At 33.8% G+C, this 19545-nt stretch overlaps 1 protein-coding gene across 2 annotated transcripts; it reads left to right on the top strand.

The window, feature by feature from the left end:
• LOC109360619 (LEAF RUST 10 DISEASE-RESISTANCE LOCUS RECEPTOR-LIKE PROTEIN KINASE-like 1.2) lies at positions 167–13312 on the top strand. Of its 2 annotated transcripts, XM_019605644.1 has the most exons (6): positions 167–1067; positions 10895–10939; positions 11233–11484; positions 11586–12431; positions 12465–12547; positions 12986–13312. In XM_019605644.1, exons 1-6 carry the CDS (start codon positions 338–340, stop codon positions 13028–13030), a joined length of 2001 nt encoding a protein of 666 aa, XP_019461189.1. In that variant the 5' UTR covers positions 167–337; the 3' UTR covers positions 13031–13312. The 2 variants fall into 2 exon arrangements, with proteins under 2 accessions (XP_019461189.1, XP_019461188.1); XM_019605643.1 differs by having other exon boundaries at positions 11586–12547.

Below are 19545 nucleotides of genomic sequence, written 5' to 3'. Positions count from 1 at the left end.
AATAACATATATTATGAAACATGGCCATATTTAGTTATTTAGTCCCTTTACGTCTAGCCTCGTCCAAACTCCAAAGCAGTAAAGATTGACAAGTTGTTCCACTTGCATTTAGTTAACCATGTGGGCATAGTCCTTCATGTGAGATTCATTCAACAGTCTAATATATGAGGCAGATTAATACAACTTTTGGACATATCCCCTTCTACTCAACTATACAAAGGTGACATAATAGACTCTCAACTATTGCTTGGTCAAACTCATCACCCCAATTATCCTCATAGTCCAAACTTTTATTATTTTCTTCTCTTTCACTCTTCTTTATCTCTCTTCATCCCAAATGAACCAAATAACCCTCTTTATCCCCTTCTTCTTTCTCATAGTTAGAATCTCTTTCTGTTATGTGGATCCAAAGTTCTTAGCTTGCAAGCCCATGACATGTGGTAATAACCAAAACATAAGCTACCCATTCTACATCAAAGATAAACAAGAAGCGTTTTGTGGGAACCCAGGTTTTGAACTCAGTTGTAACAACAAAGGTTTCCCAATCCTTAATCTTATAGATGCTACCTACATAGTCCAGGAAATATTCTACAACAACCACACACTAAGATTGTCCAACGCTGTGTTCGCTGAGTCAACCACTTCTGATCACTGTATTGTTCAAATAAAGAAACTCTCGGTTGGAAAATACAGGTTCTATGTTGCTCCAAACCAAAGTGACGTATTGTTGTTCTACGGCTGCGACTTAACATCGCTATCGGAAGATCTGAGAGCGAACAAAATTGGGTGTTCACAAGAAAATAAAACGAGTTCTGTTGTGGCGTCATATAGGGAAGATAAGAGTCTGAGAGAAGCGTGCAAGGGTGGTGTGGTGAATGTAACAGTGGAAGATGTTGAAGGAGGGATTAAAGAAGCATTGAGAAAAGGGTTTGTGTTGAATTGGAATGCTAGTAATTGTAGTACTTGTACAAGGAGTGGAGGGAGATGTGGGTTTGATTTAAATGCTGATACTTATGCTTTTAGGTGCTATTGTCGTGATAGACCTCATGCTGTTGATTGTGATCCAGGTTAGCCTCTTCTCTTAGTTTATAACTTTTTCACTTTTCATGGTGATTAGGAAAAATAGAAATTTTTGAAGATGATTTTGTTCTTTTAAATTTCATCACATAATTGAGTTAGAATCTCTATAGTAATACAAGTACATAAAAAACAAGATAAAAAATAATATAAATTGACACTTTTATTCTTAAAACATTTTTATTCTTATATAAGTGCATAAATATTTATTTTCTATTGGTATCTATGGATTGATCACGAGCCAAAATATGGGTAGAGCACTTATGTGTCTTGAACTTATACTGAATGCAGTTAATATAAATTTTGTAACCTTTTCACCAGAGTCAAAGGAAAGTGCTACCAGAGTACCGATGTTGTTAAACGATTTATAAGTATAGTTTTTTTTTGTACTTTTTTACATTAGTAACCTACTTTGTCCCGTTCCATTATATATATTGATAGGAAAATCTTAATATGCTAATATTTTGTGGGGAGTGTGATTTCATTCATTAACCTTCTTATCACCTTCTATCCAACCCACTTAAACACCTAAATTGTATATAATAATAAAACATTTTATCTTAATTTTTAAAAAAGATTATACGATTATAATCTTACTCTAATTTAATATTGCTCTTTAATTAAGTCTTATAGAAACCATCAAATAATAGATATAGCCAAAACTTTTAATTCAGACAAATAGAGGAAAAAATAATAAATACGATATATAAAATGTATAATGTTTTATAAAACCAATTAACCAATCATAAAAATCTTGTGAGGACCAGGACTAATATTTTTTTAATGTATAGCCAACTAGGTAGAAAATGTAATAAGTATTGCTTTAGCCATTTCCATATATGGTTTATGACTTTTCACTTTTTCTCTTAGAATAATTCTTAGGTGTGTATATTGCCTCCCAATAATGTTTCCAATACTCTATGCGTGACACCTTGTTATATAACATGATATAAAATACAAAGTTGCATAAACGTTGTTTAGCTGATGCAAACTGGTTTTTCTTTCAAAGGTCTTATGTTTGATTATTCATATCCTACTCATGATATGCATGACCCATGAGTTTTAATTATTTATGTCAAACAACACATGTTGATTTATGAGAAAGACAGGTGTGCTACTTGTGAAAAATAATACTTATATTTTCTATTGAAACTTTCGATGACAAATAGTTGGTAGAACTTCTTAAATATAAACGTACACATGCCTAATTAGAAAGTTAAGAGCATATTCTTGATTAATCTATCTAGTCTAAAGTTCAAGAAATTATTGATTAAATAAAAAAACATTTAAGTTGAGTAAATTAAAAATTAATTAATAGCAGATGATCATGTAAATTAAGAAGAGAAAATAGCAAATAAAAAATTGTCATATATTAATCACTCTTAAATTAAAGAATACGTATAAATGATTAATGATTATAAGAGTTTCTTACTAAAGTTGAAGCTTGGAGTAGCATTGTCATATTCTTCCTTCTTTTTTATGATGTACCCATATGATTGGTTAAAATACGTTAATATCTGGAAAGTTAAAGTGTTTCTTTTTAGCAATAAATTTATAAGGCATGATATTCCATATGTGCATTCACACTTGGCAATTTTATGAATTAGGCACACCTTTCCAATTAGATGGAATTGACCAAATCTTGCATATTATTTCATTAGTTGTAGACCCCGTGTTTCATAATTTCAGCTTTCAGGTACATATCTGTTAGAGGGGACACTTCATGTGTTTGAAATTATGTTTATTTAAGTACTAAGAAGAACTAGGAAGGTGCCTAGAAACTGAAGGTCATTGATTATGACGTAGTCCGGTAGATGTGAATATAGGATTTTCATTCACATCCCTAGAGATGCGTTTTTCTCTTCAACCTTTGATTATCCCTACCAAAGGTGACACCAAATGAAGTGTCTATTTGACAACAGCCTAAAACTATGACCTTGACCTTCCCCTTAACTTATTTCCATTATCTTCAATGGGTTGCTCAGTTTTTCTCTGTTCTTTTCATTATTTTTTAGCAATGTTATGATAAATTGATTGTTTTCATTCCTAAACATTTTTTGTTTGTTTGACTTAGACCGAAAACAACCTCTTCCATTTGTTGATTAGGATACAAGTTATAGTAAATGATCTAAAATGTATTAGAATATGATAAATGAAGCGATATGAGTATACTTTTATATAATCAGAGGTGCACAAAATATAAACTATAAGAATATTTATATTATTTTTTCACTCCATACCTTGATTTACAAGTAACTCTACTCTCCACAAACCCCATTTAGTTAAAGTGTCGTACATTATGCTGTCCTTTGTTTGAGTTAGAGATGAATGTGTAAACACCAACACCATGTGAGTGTGATATGTTCAATTATTCAACAAGCCTCCAAGAGAAGTTAAGACCAAGAAACTTCAATATTGATATAATTTAAGGGTAATAATAAACTACAACGTCATAGTTTTTTTGCTATCAACATGAGAAAATTAATGTTCAACATCCTCTGACCACTGGGAGTGGAGCAAAGAATCGACCGGACAAGATCTGGTCATATTCGACCATCTATCACTAAAAAAATATATGTATTTCATTCATTGAATGGATGAATTGACTATAGAATAGGTTGAGTTATAAAAAAATTAACGAACATATTATATAGTAAATATAAAAGACAAACTCTACTTAACTCTTAACTAACTTACTAAATTTTACACATTTTTCAATCATCAAAATTGAATGTACAATGATTACTTGATATGCAAGGTTAGTAAATTTAAACTAATTACTACTCAAATACAACATTAACCTAAAATACTAAAAATATATTTTAACATGGAAGACCAACCCAATTATGGAAAATGATAAGACTCATAGAATGAGGTCAAGTTACCACGTGCTATACTGAAGTACATTTGTTCATGCCAAAGGTAAGATCACACCATATGAGCAAATGACATATTTACAGTGTTGCCTATATGACATTGGTAATCCAACTCCAAAACATTTTCAAACTAATAGACCAATAAGGACAATGTCAAGCCATTCATTGTGAAATGACATGTATTCACATTTCACTTTTATTCTCTAAGTTACTCCTATAAATATTATGCGTATTTGCTATCCCATAATGAATGTCACTACATGTAATATGACCTTGTGATTGGTCAGAAAAATATTTAAAATTTTAATTTGAATATATTTTTTTTAACCAATCATAATGGAATATAATACACTGATAGTGTAAAGGTTTATACACATGCATACTATCGTCCACCCTTCATTTTGATTATTTTTTTTTGAAAAGTCAAAAATAATTAAACATCAATAATTGATGATACCATAACAGTGTATAAATCTTGTATATTGTCAGTACATACATCTTTTTCTCATCATAATGTCATGTACATGAACTAAGCAGATGTGCTCCACTATAAATATATGTTGACTTGGGCATCAGAATCCTTTTAGGTATCCACCCAAGGCATTCCAAGGCCGATAGCTGCCCTGATCAAGAGACTATTCAGTTTCCAACAACCCCTCCCCTTTCCAATACATAAGATTACCCTACCTGGCACATCTATCTTCCTCGATTTTCATTTCAACTAGTCTAACTTCAGCATTTTCAAACTCAAATGGCTTATCAAACACTTTAACTTAGCGTTACATTATGAAGGAGGTGAAAGCACCAAATAATAAGATTATTGTTTGATTCTGTTTATTTTTTCTCATAAAGTTAGGAATTCAGGATGTCTCTAGTTTATGAATTTCACTTCTTTTTGTTTTTTGGTTAGATAGTTGCTTAGTAACATAAAATTACATGTTTAAATCCTGGAAATAATATCTGCACTTGTGGGTAAGGCTAGACGTCTGGACCCCACTAAGTGGTAGTCTCGTAGATTGAGCCGCCCTTGTAACATCACCTTCTCTTTCACCAAAATTGTGGCATGTTGAAGTTTTACAACCTTTTCAGTTTCCCTATGTCCCTACCACAATTCACATAATGATATGTACCATTTACTTTGGCTAACTGAAAACTTTCCTTTTTTAGAAACTTGTTAGTTGACAGTTAGTTAGCTTTAAATAGAAGGTAACTGTTTTGATGAATCACATCAGTTTTTGAGAATTCTTCTTCTTCTCCTCCTTCTTTGTATTCTTTCTCTGAACTTCAATAAAATTCAGTGAATCTTCTTCTTCTTCTTCTTCCGAAAAGGAATCTTCATTTCTTCTTACAATTTCTTCGAATTTCCTTATAATTCCTAGAATATCTTCTTCATTCATATCAATTGGTATCAGATTTGGTCTTTCCGTGGACTCACGTACCGCAATGGCATAATCAACCAAAAGCCAAACTTCATTAAGAGAAGTGGAGGAAAGGTTAGAGAGCCGCATGTCTGCGAGGATTGAATCGAAAATGATAGAGTTGGCGATGTCTATTAAAAAATCGTTAAGTGATTCCCTCAAATTGACGATGGAGGAATTGTTGAAGAACAACTCTGAAGGGTTGGAAGAGTCAGCAAGATCCCGTTCTGCACGGGGAGAAATGCCACAGTTCCAACTATGCTTGTGGTACTCGGTTGTCACGGATTGATTTTCCACGTTTTAATGGAGATAATGTGAAGCAATGGATTTACCAATGTGAAATTTATTTCTTAATTGATGGAACTCTGGAGGATGTAAAGGTGAAGCTCGCTGTTGTTCATTTTGAAGGGCGGGCTTTGCAATGGCACCACGCCTTTGTTAAATCCCTATGGTCCACGTCTTGGCCAAGTTGGGGAGAGTATATTACCATTTTGATAGAGCGATTTGGAGATGTATGTGATGATCCAATGGTGGAACTGATGAATTTGAGACAAAAGGAATCTGTTAGTGATTATCATGAGGAATTTGATGCGATAATCACAAGATTGGAACTATCTGAGGAATATACACTCAGTTGCTTCTTGGGGGGATTGAAACAAGATGTTCAAATGATGGTACGTATGTTTCAACCAAGGTCGGTGAGAAAGGCATTTGCTTTAGCCAAGCTTTATGAATCTGCACACAATAAACCTGCCTGGCTGAATTTTCCTTCAAAAGTGGTAAAGAACGTGCCTATGTCAAAATCAATTTTAGGAGCTAAGCCTACAACACTAGGGGAGCCTCAAAGTGATGCAGTCAAGACTAAACCAAGATCTACCAAGACTTTGACTCCTGCGTATATGAATGAAAGGAGGACCAAAGGCTTATGCTATTTCTGTGACACACCATACACTCCAGAGCATAGCTTGACTCATAAGAAACTTCAACTATATGTCCTAGAGGTAGAGGAGGGTAGTTCTGAGGTGGATGAGACATGGGAGATAACAGCAGACACTAAAGAGTATACAGAACCTTAGATTTCTGTCAATGCACTCATAGGTATGCCTAGTTTCAAAACCATGAGGATAACATGGCATTATAATAAGAAACCATTGTACATTCTTATTGATAGTGGCAGTACACACAATTTCTTAGACATACACAAGGCTCAGACAATTGGTTGCAAGATTGAAAGGTTAGATCCTCTAATGGTTAGTGTAGCTGATGGAAATAAATTGAAAATTTCAGCAGTGGTAAGGAATTTTTCATGGACAATCCAAGACACTACGTTTACTTCGGATGTGATGTTGATTCCACTAGGGTGTTGTGATGTGGTACTAGGAATTGAATGGTTGGTGACCTTGGGTGATATTACTTGGAATTTTGATAAACTTACTATGGACTTTAAAGTTCAAGGCAGAAGACATGTGCTTCGAGGAGCTTCTAATGGTGGGGTTAAAACTATGAAGAAACAACAATTAGAGAAGGTTTTGACAGAAGGAGTACAATTGTCCATGTTACAGTTGTGTTCTCAGGATGGAGGGTTGCTACACTCTCTCACTACGCATGGCACTCAACCACCAATTCCAGATCAACTTACTCAATTGCTTGAGAAGTTTGCTGATATCTTTGAAGAACCCTCTCACTTACCTCCTATGAGAATGAACCACAATCATCAAATTCCATTGTTACAAGGGAGCAATCTTGTCAACAAAAGACCTTACAGGTATGCCAAACATCAAAAAGATATTATTGATGGCTTGGTGCAAGAGATGTTGGGTTCAGGGATTATTCAAAACAGTAATAGCCCGTATGCTAGCCCTGTGGTGTTGGTAGGAAAGAAAGATGGATCATGGAGATTATGTGTTGATTATAGAGACTTAAACAAGGGAACTGCCAAGGACAGGTTCCCTATTCCATTGGTGGAAGACCTCATGGATGAATTACATGGCTCTACTATATTCTCTAAGCTTGATTTGAGATCAGGGTACCATCAAGTCAGAATGGAACCATCTGATGTTCACAAGACTGCATTTAAGACACATGGAGGGCATTATGAATACTTAGTGATGCCATTCGGGTTGACAAATGCTCCAGCAACCTTTCAAGGGCTGATGAATGCCATTTTCAGTGAATTCTTGAGGAAGTTCTTGCTTGTATTTTTTGATGACATTCTCATCTATAGTAATTCTTTATCTGAGCATGTGAATCATCTTGCAAAAGATTGGCCATTCGGGTTGACATTCTCATGAAGGAAAATGCACTGTTTGCTAAGAAGTCAAAGTGTTATTTTGGAGTTGCTAGGGTTGAATATTTGGGACATTTCATTTCAGAACAAGGGGTTTCTACTGATCCATCAAAGATTGCTGCTGTGAAAGATTGGCCACTGCCTCAATCAGTGAAACAGTTAAGGGGATTTCTTGGTCTAGCAGGCTATTACAGGAGATTCGTGAAAAGGGTATGGAGGGGTAGCTAAACCTTTGACTGAGTTGCTTAAGAAGGATAATTTTTGCTGGACAGAAGAAGCTAAAAATGCCTTTATGCAGCTAAAAACATTTATGGTAACAACACCTGTCTTGGCTTTGCCTAATTTTTCCAAAACATTTGTGGTGGAGGTGGATGCTTCAGGTATGGGTTTGGGAGCTGTTTTAATGTAGGACCATCATCCTATTGCTTATGTGAGTAGAGCATTGAATCAACAACAACAATCAACATCTACTTATGAAAAGGAACTCATGGCTGTGGTATTTGCTGTCCAGAAGTGGAGCCATTACTTATTGAACATGCACTTTATCATCGAAACAAATCATCCCAGCCTAAAATACATGCTTGATCAAAGATTGTCTACATCATTCCAACATAAATGACTAATAAAATTAATGGAATTCGATTTTGCAAATGAGTATAAGCAAGGCAAAGAAAATGTTGCAGCTGATGCTTTATCAAGAATGGATTGTTGTAATGCTTTGTTGATCCACACTATTGATTCTGCTATACTAGAAAAATTGAAGGAGTTGTGGGACAGTGATGAAGGGTTGAGCAGGTTGAAATTGCAGATTCAACAAGATCCAACTTCTCACAAACATTATAGTTGGTCAAATGGTGAACTCAGGCGAAAGGGAAAGTTGGTAGTGGGCAATGATCACCAACTTAGATAGGATATTTTGCACTGGTTGCACACAAGTGCCTCAAGTGGTCACTCAGGGAGGCATGCTACTACACATAGGGGTTAAATCAGTGGTTTTTTGGCGAGGGTTGAATAAGGATGTCAAGGATTTTATACTGAAGTGCCAGACTTGCCAAACATGCAAGTATGAAACTACTGCTTCACCTGGTTTGCTTCAACCATTACATGTTCTCGAGCATGTGTGGCAACATGTCACTATGGATTTCATAGAAGGCCTACCTGTATCTTCTGGCAAAGAGGTCATATCTGTAGTAGTGGATAGGTTGAGTAAAGCTGCACATTTCATGGCTTTAACCCATCCTTACATTGCTGCCACTGTAGCCCAGAATTTTCTGGATAATGTCTTCAAACTCCATGGATATCCAACTTCAATTACAAGCGACAGAGATCCAGTGTTTGTCAGCAAATTTTGGCAGGAGTTGTTTGCCTTGCAAGGGGTCACAATTCAGCTTTCTTCTGCATATCATCCTCAAACGGATGGACAATCTGAGGTGGTGAATAGATGCTTGGAAACTTATTTGCGATGTATGTGTTCTGATAATCCTAAGCAATGGTTCCACTGGTTACCTTTGGCAGAATGGTGGTATAATACCACATTTCACACATCCATTCAAGCCACTCCCTTTGAGATTGTATATGGCCAACCACCTCCAGTTTATTTACCCTATCTGCCTGGTGAATCTAAGGTGCAGTTGGTGGATAGAAGCTTGGCCAAGAGAGAGGAGATGTAAAAAATGCTCAAGTTCCACTTAAGAAAAGCACGAGATAGGATGAAACAGGTTGCTGATAAGCATAGGAGTGATAAGCAGTTTATGGTGGGTGACTTGGTATATGTGAAGCTGCATCCCTATATACAAATTTCAGTGGCCAACAGAAGCAATGCAAAATTGGCCCCTAAATACTATGGCCCTTATTCGATTATCAGCAGGGTGGGTATGGTAGCTTATGCACTTGATCTCCCTCCATCTTCTAAAATTCATCCTGTTTTTCATGTCTCGCAACTCAAAAAACATGTGGGCACGATTTCCACTTTGGTTCAGATTCCAGTTTCAGATGATGGTGTGATGGTAGATAAAGAACCTGAATCTATACTAGATAGAATGACAGTAAGAAGAGGAGGTCAAGCTGTTACAAAGGTGTTGATTAAGTGGAAACATCAATTGGTGGAGGATGCTACTTGGGAGTTTTATCATGATTTGAAGAAGAAGTATCCGTTTTTCAGTCCTTGAGGACAAGGACTTTCTTTAGAGGGGGGTATTGATATGTACCATTTACTTTGGCTAACTGAAAATTTTCCTTTTTTAGAAACTTGTTAGTTGACAGTTAGTTAGTTAGCTTTAAATATAAGGTAACTGTTTTGATGAATCAGATCAGTTTTTTGAGAATTCTTCTTCTTCTCCTTCTTTGTATTCTTTCTCTGAACTTCAATAAAAATAAGTGAATCTTCTTCTTCTTCCGAAAAGGAATTTTCATTTCTTCTTACAATTTCTTCGAATTTCCTTATAATTCCTAGAATATCTTCTTCATTCATATCACATAAGAGACATTGATCTCTATAACCTGAAATCCAAAAAATTATGCAGCATTTGATAGTTATACAATTCCTCTCTCCTTTCATTTTTGTTCCTTTCATCTCAAATACAGTTCAACTCTGTATAAGTGCAACCATACCCTCCATGTCAACCCTCAAAAAGATATTTATCATTATACAAGTTGCCCAGATTTCGATCTTAATTACGGACTTTCAATCACCGATGAGCATGTGAGTTCTTTGACAGCATGCACAAAGATTTGCCTTCGAATCAAAAACATGCATGATGCTATGATCCTTTACATTTGTAAGTGCTAATATTGTCACTGAGGTAAACTTGTCACACGAATGTGCAAATTGTCACCATCATAAATGAGGCCAGTGTCAACTTGACAGAAATTTTTGTGTGCTAATGGTAGTTGCCTTATTTGGTTTCTATATATGATTCGTTTTACATGTTTCCTTCTAAATTTATCAGAGATTGACTATAAGCCATTTTATTCACATATTATAACCACTATCTAAGAGTTGAAGTGAAGTGAAAGGTTGTGAATGACAAGCCTTGTCTTTGAATGGATGTGCATAATTTAAGTTACTCATGTTGTTTTTCAATCTCTGAAGTTCCATTAGCTGGCTTCTTTGGTGATTTTTTATATCAATCCTGAATGGCAAAAAGTTTTGCTTTGGTCATTGACTGCATAACTTTATCATTATACTTGCAGTTCTTTATTGTTCAATCTGATTTAACTGTTTTTTCAAACTCCAGATGCAGAGGCAGAGAAGTTGAGTAAGGCAGAGAAACTTGTCATTGGTAATGTACCTTTTACACTTCATTTTCAGTGTGTGTTTTCTAATTTAATGATCTTGATTCTTGACACTTGAAAAATCCAATTTTTTTGTTCCCATTCCCATTTTTTCAATTCTAGCTTCCATAAGGAAAAGGTCTTTAATGTTGTTTAATTCTATCAATACCATATAGTGTCCAGAATCATGCACTTTTCTAAGAAAATACACACCCTAAAAGTATAATGTCTCCAAATCTATGAGCTGCATATGTCTCAACATAATCTTCTCTTGATATTTTGTTTTGACCCTCTTCTACAGGTTTAAGTGTTGGACTCGTAAGCATCTTGATAGTTTTATTGCTCCTACTCTACAAAAGAAAATATGGTTCGTCAGGTATTCAATTCGAAACAACAAATTCTTATTCTGATCCTTCCTCAACTCCAGATGCAGAAAATGGCAATGTGTACTTTGGAGTTCCCCTCTTCTCCTACAAGGAGCTTGAAGAAGCGACAAGCCGTTTCGACCAAAATAAACAAATCGGAGATGGGGGCTTTGGAACTGTCTACTATGGTAGTAAACTCAAACAGTACTACCTTGTTAATTGAAACATAAAGCATTCAATTAGTCTTCCATCTTGTTGTGTAATTTATTCATAGATCTTTAAAACCCAGGGAAACTCCAAGATGGACGCGAAGTTGCTGTGAAGCGCTTATACCAACACAACTACAGGCGAGTAGAACAGTTCATGAATGAAGTTCAGATCCTCACACGTTTGCGCCACAAAAATCTTGTGTCCCTCTATGGCTGCACTTCAAGGCAGAGCCGCGAACTACTGCTAGTGTATGAATACATTTCAAATGGAACCGTTGCATCTCATCTCCACGGTGAATTAGCAAAACCTGGCTTACTACCATGGTCTATAAGAATTAAAATTGCCATAGAGACGGCCAGTGCGTTGGCTTATCTTCATGCCTCTGAGATCATTCACCGCGATGTGAAAACCAACAACGTTCTCCTTGACAGCAGTTATTGTGTTAAAGTTGCAGATTTTGGCCTTTCAAGACTATTCCCGAACGATGTCACACATGTTTCCACAGCACCGCAAGGGACTCCAGGTTACGTTGATCCGGAATATTACCAATGCTACAAGCTTACTAGCAAGAGTGATGTATATAGCTTTGGAGTGATGCTCATTGAGCTAATATCATCTCAACCAGCTGTTGATATGGACAGGCATAAGGGTGAAATAAACTTGTCAAGTTTAGCTATAAAGAAGATTCAAGAGAGTAAATTTAGCGAGCTCGTTGATCCTTATCTTGGTTTTGATTCGGACAGTGAGGTTAAGAGGATGATAATCTCAGTCGCGGAATTGGCTTTTCAATGTTTACAACGCGACAAGGAATTAAGACCTTCCATGAATGAAGTCTTGGATGTGCTAAAGAGAATTGAAAGTGAGAAGAATGAGCCAGAAGTGCATCAAGAGGAAGCAGATGTTTACAGTGCAGGTGCTTCAGACTGTAATGTACATCCACCATTACCACCGAAGTCACCGGAATGGGATCAAGTTGTGAAGCAACCTTCTTCACCAATAACAGTTACAGATAACTGGGAAAGTCAAACTACCACTCCTAATGTTAGTAGTTAATTACTTAGCCTATGATTAATTGTTGATACTCCATTCATTTTTAACTTTTTGAGCTTTCTGCACTCATTATTAAAAGTCAAAGATGAGTGAACCTTAGCATCATCTGCTTCTCATCCACTTGTATAGTTCTTTATCCAATTATCAGATTACATTATCCGGCATACCATAGTCATGTCAAGAGTTGAGAAAATACAAATTTGAATATCTCAAGTAATAATAAAAAAGAGAAAATAAAAAGTTGACTTTAGCAATGTGTTGCTTGTGTCTGGTGGTTAAAAACAAGTCTTTATTTTACAAAGGCATTTGTTCTGATTTTGGTACATAATTGAAACATTGAACTGATTATTATTGTCATAGTAACTCTTTTACCGTCCATACATCATTGTTATTTTCATAGGTCTTTAATCTTCAATAATGATTATATAGGTATTGCAAGAATCTGTGATGCAAACATGTGAAGATGTTATTTGAACCGAAGAATTTACAATCAACTACAGAAGTTTTTATCAGTTAAGTTAGTTAGCACCTTCCATTATATCCATTCAGGATGTGTGAATTGTAAAAGTTGAACTTCAAAAGGCAACTTAGAAGAGAGAAAAATATATTCTTAGAACTTCAAAAAATTGAACAATGATAAAGAGACACTTCCATGATGATATACCAATAATTGTTCATAAATTTTGAAATTTAAAACACTACATTATACATATCCCTTTTCTTGACATGATTTTCAAGGTTTGGTCGGAATTTGGAACCTGTGGCTGTTGTGAATGTCCCGTCATGTCCTTTTCTTGGCAATTTTCCAAGTATTACTTGTCATCTAATCTATAAGTGGTTTGTCTCTTTAAGTCAATGTTAGGTGTGAAAATTACTTTAATTTATAAGGCTAATTTAACACATTTTAATTCTAAATATTAGCTTTATGCATTCATGTTTAACAATTTGATGAGTTACTGCATTAATCTTATGTCATGATATTTCAGAACTTAAAGGAGCAAAAGATGAGCAAAAGTTGATGTTAAGAGGCCAAAAATCAACTAAGGTCATAATCAATTGACTCGCGCTCGACGCAGGAGCCGTGCCAAGCGCAGTTGCATTGAGCGAAGAAGATGCGCCAAGCATAGCTTGACTAGGTGAAGAGTCGACCAAGACAAAGAGCTGCACTCAGCGCACCTCCTCTCCATTCAGCACCAATATATAACTTCAGATTAATAAAAGGGATAAGCTAAGAAAACATTCGATTTTTAGTTTCGCATACTATTTTCTGTGTAAATTCGAATGTTTTTGAATTCTCTTAGTTCTTAGGCTAGTATAGCCTGAAAACAATATGTAAAAGTGTGAGAGGATGATTAACGGAGTTGATGTATGCTTATGGAGGAGACATCTCTTCTCTTTGGGTTATGTTTCTCTCTTTTATTTTTTGTTTTAGCTTTGTATGAAAATGCTTAGCTAAACTCCCCATTTACTGGGATCGACAATATTCATTTGATGTATACATTCAAAATTGATTTATGTTAATTATCATGTATTGGTTTTTAAGAGTTGTTTTTGTTGTACTTAATGCTTATTTGGTGAATGATGATTCTCTTTGTATTTGTATGACTTTGGGTATAATTCATCTTTTAGTATAATTCTAGACATACTTTTATGCTTAATTGTCACATGCGTGCCTGTGTTAATATGATTACTAGACATAGATTCATATGAATATTGAATAACTCTCAAACTTGTTAACATTGACTACTAGCTATAAATGTATGCTTAAGAGTTCATAGAGCTTAATCTTGTTACTCTAGTTGCTAGACATAGAGCAAGTTTAATAAACTACTAATATGACAAAGACATTGACCATTAATACAATTGAGGTGTTGCACTTAACTCAACTTCACATGTATAAAGTGCTAGACATATAAGTATGTTATGTAGGTCATAATTCTTAATCTTATGTATGAAGTTATTGGACATAGAGATTTATCGCACTAAATTGACTAAGGTATTAGCTTTTAGTGATATTGAGGTCCCATGTTGTGTAAGAATCATTCCTAACTTATTTGTGTGATCAATTCTAATGTATAGGATAGTGAGTAGTGAAAATCAATCCAACATCTATAATCCAACACTTTTATATATCATAATTAATTTACACATACTGACATAAACAAATCCAAAAGCCTTTTGAAAATCAACCGAGAATAATTGCTAAATGGCAATTTGGGTATAGAAATAATCAACAGTATCACAAACAAGTATAGAGTAATGAAGTTGTCGTATACACATGAAATTGTTAGATTGTAGTCTCTCAACTAACAAATTATTATTTTAAGTTATCTTTCAAAATGGTTGTATAAGTGATGACACCAAAATAAGCAAAATTGTAATACTTTGAAAAAAGATGTTGGGATCCAACTTTCTACTTAGTATCAGTATACTACACATTATTCATAAACACAAATTCAATTAGTAATGATTTTTTCACACAAATGGCCTTCAATGTACTAAAAGCTAATATCTTAGCCAATTTAGTAGTTTATGCAATAAAATTCTATGTCTAGTAACTTTACATACAAAATGAAGAACTATGACTCACAAAATTATACATTTATGTCTAATAGTCTATGCATGTGATAATGAGTAAAAATATAACACCTCAATTGTATTAACCACCAATATTTTGGTCTATGCTAATAACTTATTAAAATACCTTTATGTCTAGCAACTAGATTAACAAGATGAAGTTACATGAACCGTTAAACATATATGTATGTCCAGTAACCTATGTTATCAAGTTTGAGATTAATAAAGTTATTAATTTAGTTCTATGTCTAGTAACTGGTTCAACAACATGCTTGAGATGATAATTATGATATAGGTCTATGTCTAACAAATATATCATATGATGAGTTATACAAGTTCAGAATCATACATGAATTTCTCTAAGCATTTCATTCACAAATCATGCAATAAGATGATCAAATCTAAAGCAAACATAAAGCACATATATAAGTCAAAAGAATTTAAACTTCATGACTTAATATAAGATGAGTCAATGTGTATGCATCAAGCTCATATTATATTTAATCCCAACAAATGGAGAAATTAGTTACTCATGTTCATACAATGTATGTAAGATAGGAATAAAACACAACTCATGGGTGGTAGAACCACTCACAAATGACCATAAATTAACTCATCTAGTACTTACACTTAGTTCCCACGATCTAAGTTAGTTAAACTCTCTTAAAAACTTAGAAAATATGTATTACAAAGTAATGCTTCCACCATGTCCTCAATAGCTCGAATTGATCCTCCTTATATAATGTCTGCATGATGGCATTTACGCTAAGCACACCGCCTGTGCGCTGAGTGCAACTCTTCAGCTAGTCAGGACTGACCTTTCAGCACATTAGCTCGCAATGGGCACAACATCTGTGTTGAGTGCACCTCCCAATTGCACTAAGCGCAAGTCTTCTGCTAAGCCTAGATCTTGCGCTTCGCGTATGAGGAACAAAGGCTAATTGTTTTTATTCTTAGCCGAATACACCCCACATAGGAGTTGCGCTGGATGCATGTCTTCCTCCGTTGAGCATGACTTAGGTGTTGAACGTAGGTCGGTCTTAGCTGCTGCCTCATCCACTTAGCCTGATTTTTGTGCTGAGCCTGATTGATCTTTGTTCGGAAACTTAGATTTTTGGTCATTCCTCTAGTTTAAGCCTACACAAATACTTCAATGATGATATTTCACCAATTAACAAGTTTTTATCATGTAAGAACATAAAATCATCTATTTGGGTTGATTAAAGAGCTAAAGTGCCACAAAATATGTGTATACTTTATGATTATTTTGGTACTCAATAATAGTATTTTATTTGCTGAAAGGTTAGAACTCAAGAAGTCATCGTGGATACGACAACTCATTTCTCTATTATTATTTGCAATGTCGTTTGGTTATTTCAATACCAATTTGTTGATAAGTAGTTGACTGAACCAAGCAAATGAATAAATTCCAGTGTTATTAATACCATACCGGTTATCAAACTAGTGATGATACTGTTATAGTTGTATATCAGTTCAACCAGTAGTTCATTAATCAAACCGCATACCAGCGAAATTAGATATACATATATAATATATTAACATTAATATTAAAAAATCAATAAAAACCAATAAAAAAATTTATTAAAAAACTAATTTTAAATAAAACCGGCCGGTATGACCAATTTTGGCCAGTTTTGACTAGTATGATTGCATGACTGATTTTGCATGATTGATTTTGGTCAATTTTGACCAGTATGATTGCATGACCAGTATAATTATTGTACCATACTGTTAATGAGATCGTTTTACTTGTTTACCGATTGAACCGACTGACACAACCCAGTTTTTGCAACACTAATCCATACAGTTACATATTAGACGCTGCCAGTTTTGGTTTATGAAACATGGTTCGTTGTAGTTCTTCACTTCTTATGTTATTAGTAAAAGATGTTGAATCCAATACATAATACACAACATGTAGGGTAAATGAGTAATGGCAATAACTATGATAAATTCCATTAAGCAACCTCAATTGAGTTTTAATAAACTTTACGGTAGCATCACAATCATAATTGTAACAATATTGGATACATTTCCTTATCGTTGATGCAGTAGCAACTACAATTTAAAATTATGCTGATTAAAATACATAGCATTGCATCTTCTATGGGTTCCCCCTTTTCTCCTGCAAAGAACTGGGTGATGCATTTTTAGAAGAGAGTTTAATATGGTTACATGATGAGTACAAATTCATTAAGTGTTTATCTTACTCTCCAAATTCATAGGTCAATAGTTTTTCTTTTGTTTATCTTACTCTCCAAAAACCAACTCACAAATTAATTTTTAGGAGATCAAAGTTCATTGTCACTTGCATCAAGTTGTTGATAATTGGGATCTTTTCTTTACCTTACTACAGAGAAGTATGTTAGGCTCAATGATGGATCTAGCACCCAGACACAGGGTGTGAAAAATAACTTAAAAATTAAATAATAAATATTATCAATTATAAAAAATTAAAAATTTAGTGTTATAATTACAAAATTCAAATATACTTAATCAAATAAATTATATATTTCTTAATTAATCTCTATATGATTTCACATTTTAAATTGTTGAATAATTAATTCGTTATCAATGTTATTGAACATTTCTCACTAAATATAAGTCATTCATTCATTTCTCATTCAATCACACAACCTAATTTCACATTTTTCATATTTGAAAAATTCTTTCTAAACTTGTTTTGTTAACTTTAAAAGAAGATAAATTAACCGGTAAATAATGCGTCTACCACTTTCAATCAATTTATCCGAAAGATCATTGATTCAGTTCAAAGAAGCAAATTTGATATTATTTGTACATGAATGATGCAAGTCTCAAGTTGATTGTCAAACATCTCCAATTCGGTTGAACAAAAATCATGTGGATAAAACTTTAACATTAATATTAAAAAATCAATAAAAACCAATAAAAAAATTTATTAAAAAACTAATTTTAAATAAAACCGGCCGGTATGACCAATTTTGGCCAGTTTTGACTAGTATGATTGCATGACTGATTTTGCATGATTGATTTTGGTCAATTTTGACCAGTATGATTGCATGACCAGTATAATTATTGTACCATACTGTTAATGAGATCGTTTTACTTGTTTACCGATTGAACCGACTGACACAACCCAGTTTTTGCAACACTAATCCATACAGTTACATATTAGACGCTGCCAGTTTTGGTTTATGAAACATGGTTCGTTGTAGTTCTTCACTTCTTATGTTATTAGTAAAAGATGTTGAATCCAATACATAATACACAACATGTAGGGTAAATGAGTAATGGCAATAACTATGATAAATTCCATTAAGCAACCTCAATTGAGTTTTAATAAACTTTACGGTAGCATCACAATCATAATTGTAACAATATTGGATACATTTCCTTATCGTTGATGCAGTAGCAACTACAATTTAAAATTATGCTGATTAAAATACATAGCATTGCATCTTCTATGGGTTCCCCCTTTTCTCCTGCAAAGAACTGGGTGATGCATTTTTAGAAGAGAGTTTAATATGGTTACATGATGAGTACAAATTCATTAAGTGTTTATCTTACTCTCCAAATTCATAGGTCAATAGTTTTTCTTTTGTTTATCTTACTCTCCAAAAACCAACTCACAAATTAATTTTTAGGAGATCAAAGTTCATTGTCACTTGCATCAAGTTGTTGATAATTGGGATCTTTTCTTTACCTTACTACAGAGAAGTATGTTAGGCTCAATGATGGATCTAGCACCCAGACACAGGGTGTGAAAAATAACTTAAAAATTAAATAATAAATATTATCAATTATAAAAAATTAAAAATTTAGTGTTATAATTACAAAATTCAAATATACTTAATCAAATAAATTATATATTTCTTAATTAATCTCTATATGATTTCACATTTTAAATTGTTGAATAATTAATTCGTTATCAATGTTATTGAACATTTCTCACTAAATATAAGTCATTCATTCATTTCTCATTCAATCACACAACCTAATTTCACATTTTTCATATTTGAAAAATTCTTTCTAAACTTGTTTTGTTAACTTTAAAAGAAGATAAATTAACCGGTAAATAATGCGTCTACCACTTTCAATCAATTTATCCGAAAGATCATTGATTCAGTTCAAAGAAGCAAATTTGATATTATTTGTACATGAATGATGCAAGTCTCAAGTTGATTGTCAAACATCTCCAATTCGGTTGAACAAAAATCATGTGGATAAAACTTTGTAAATTTAATCAGTTTTGTCATATCAAAACTAAAGAATAAATTGGCTAGACTCGGAAAAGACATACAAAAAACAAATGGATATTTGTTTCATAGAAACGATTATGAAATTCCTTATCCACAATATTATAAAATAATTCAACTCCTTAATGATTATTTGTTTTTCTTGAAAAAAAA

Source organism: Lupinus angustifolius, chromosome LG11, assembly GCF_001865875.1.
Source record: "Lupinus angustifolius cultivar Tanjil chromosome LG11, LupAngTanjil_v1.0, whole genome shotgun sequence".
NCBI classification, from domain to species: domain Eukaryota; kingdom Viridiplantae; phylum Streptophyta; class Magnoliopsida; order Fabales; family Fabaceae; genus Lupinus; species Lupinus angustifolius.
Note: the sequence above shows the minus strand (reverse complement) of the source record. Positions and strands in the feature narration are given on the sequence as shown.

Bases quoted from the DNA above. Each gene is read 5' to 3' on its own strand.
- LOC109360619 (XM_019605643.1), top strand. From the start codon at position 338: ATGAACCAAATAACCCTCTTTATCCCCTTCTTCTTTCTCATAGTTAGA. The intron at 10,940-11,232 runs GTAATGTACCTT...CCTCTTCTACAG, and splicing joins GGCAGAGAAACTTGTCATTG to GTTTAAGTGTTGGACTCGTA. The intron at 12,548-12,985 runs GTTAGTAGTTAA...ATGATTATATAG, and splicing joins GTCAAACTACCACTCCTAAT to GTATTGCAAGAATCTGTGAT.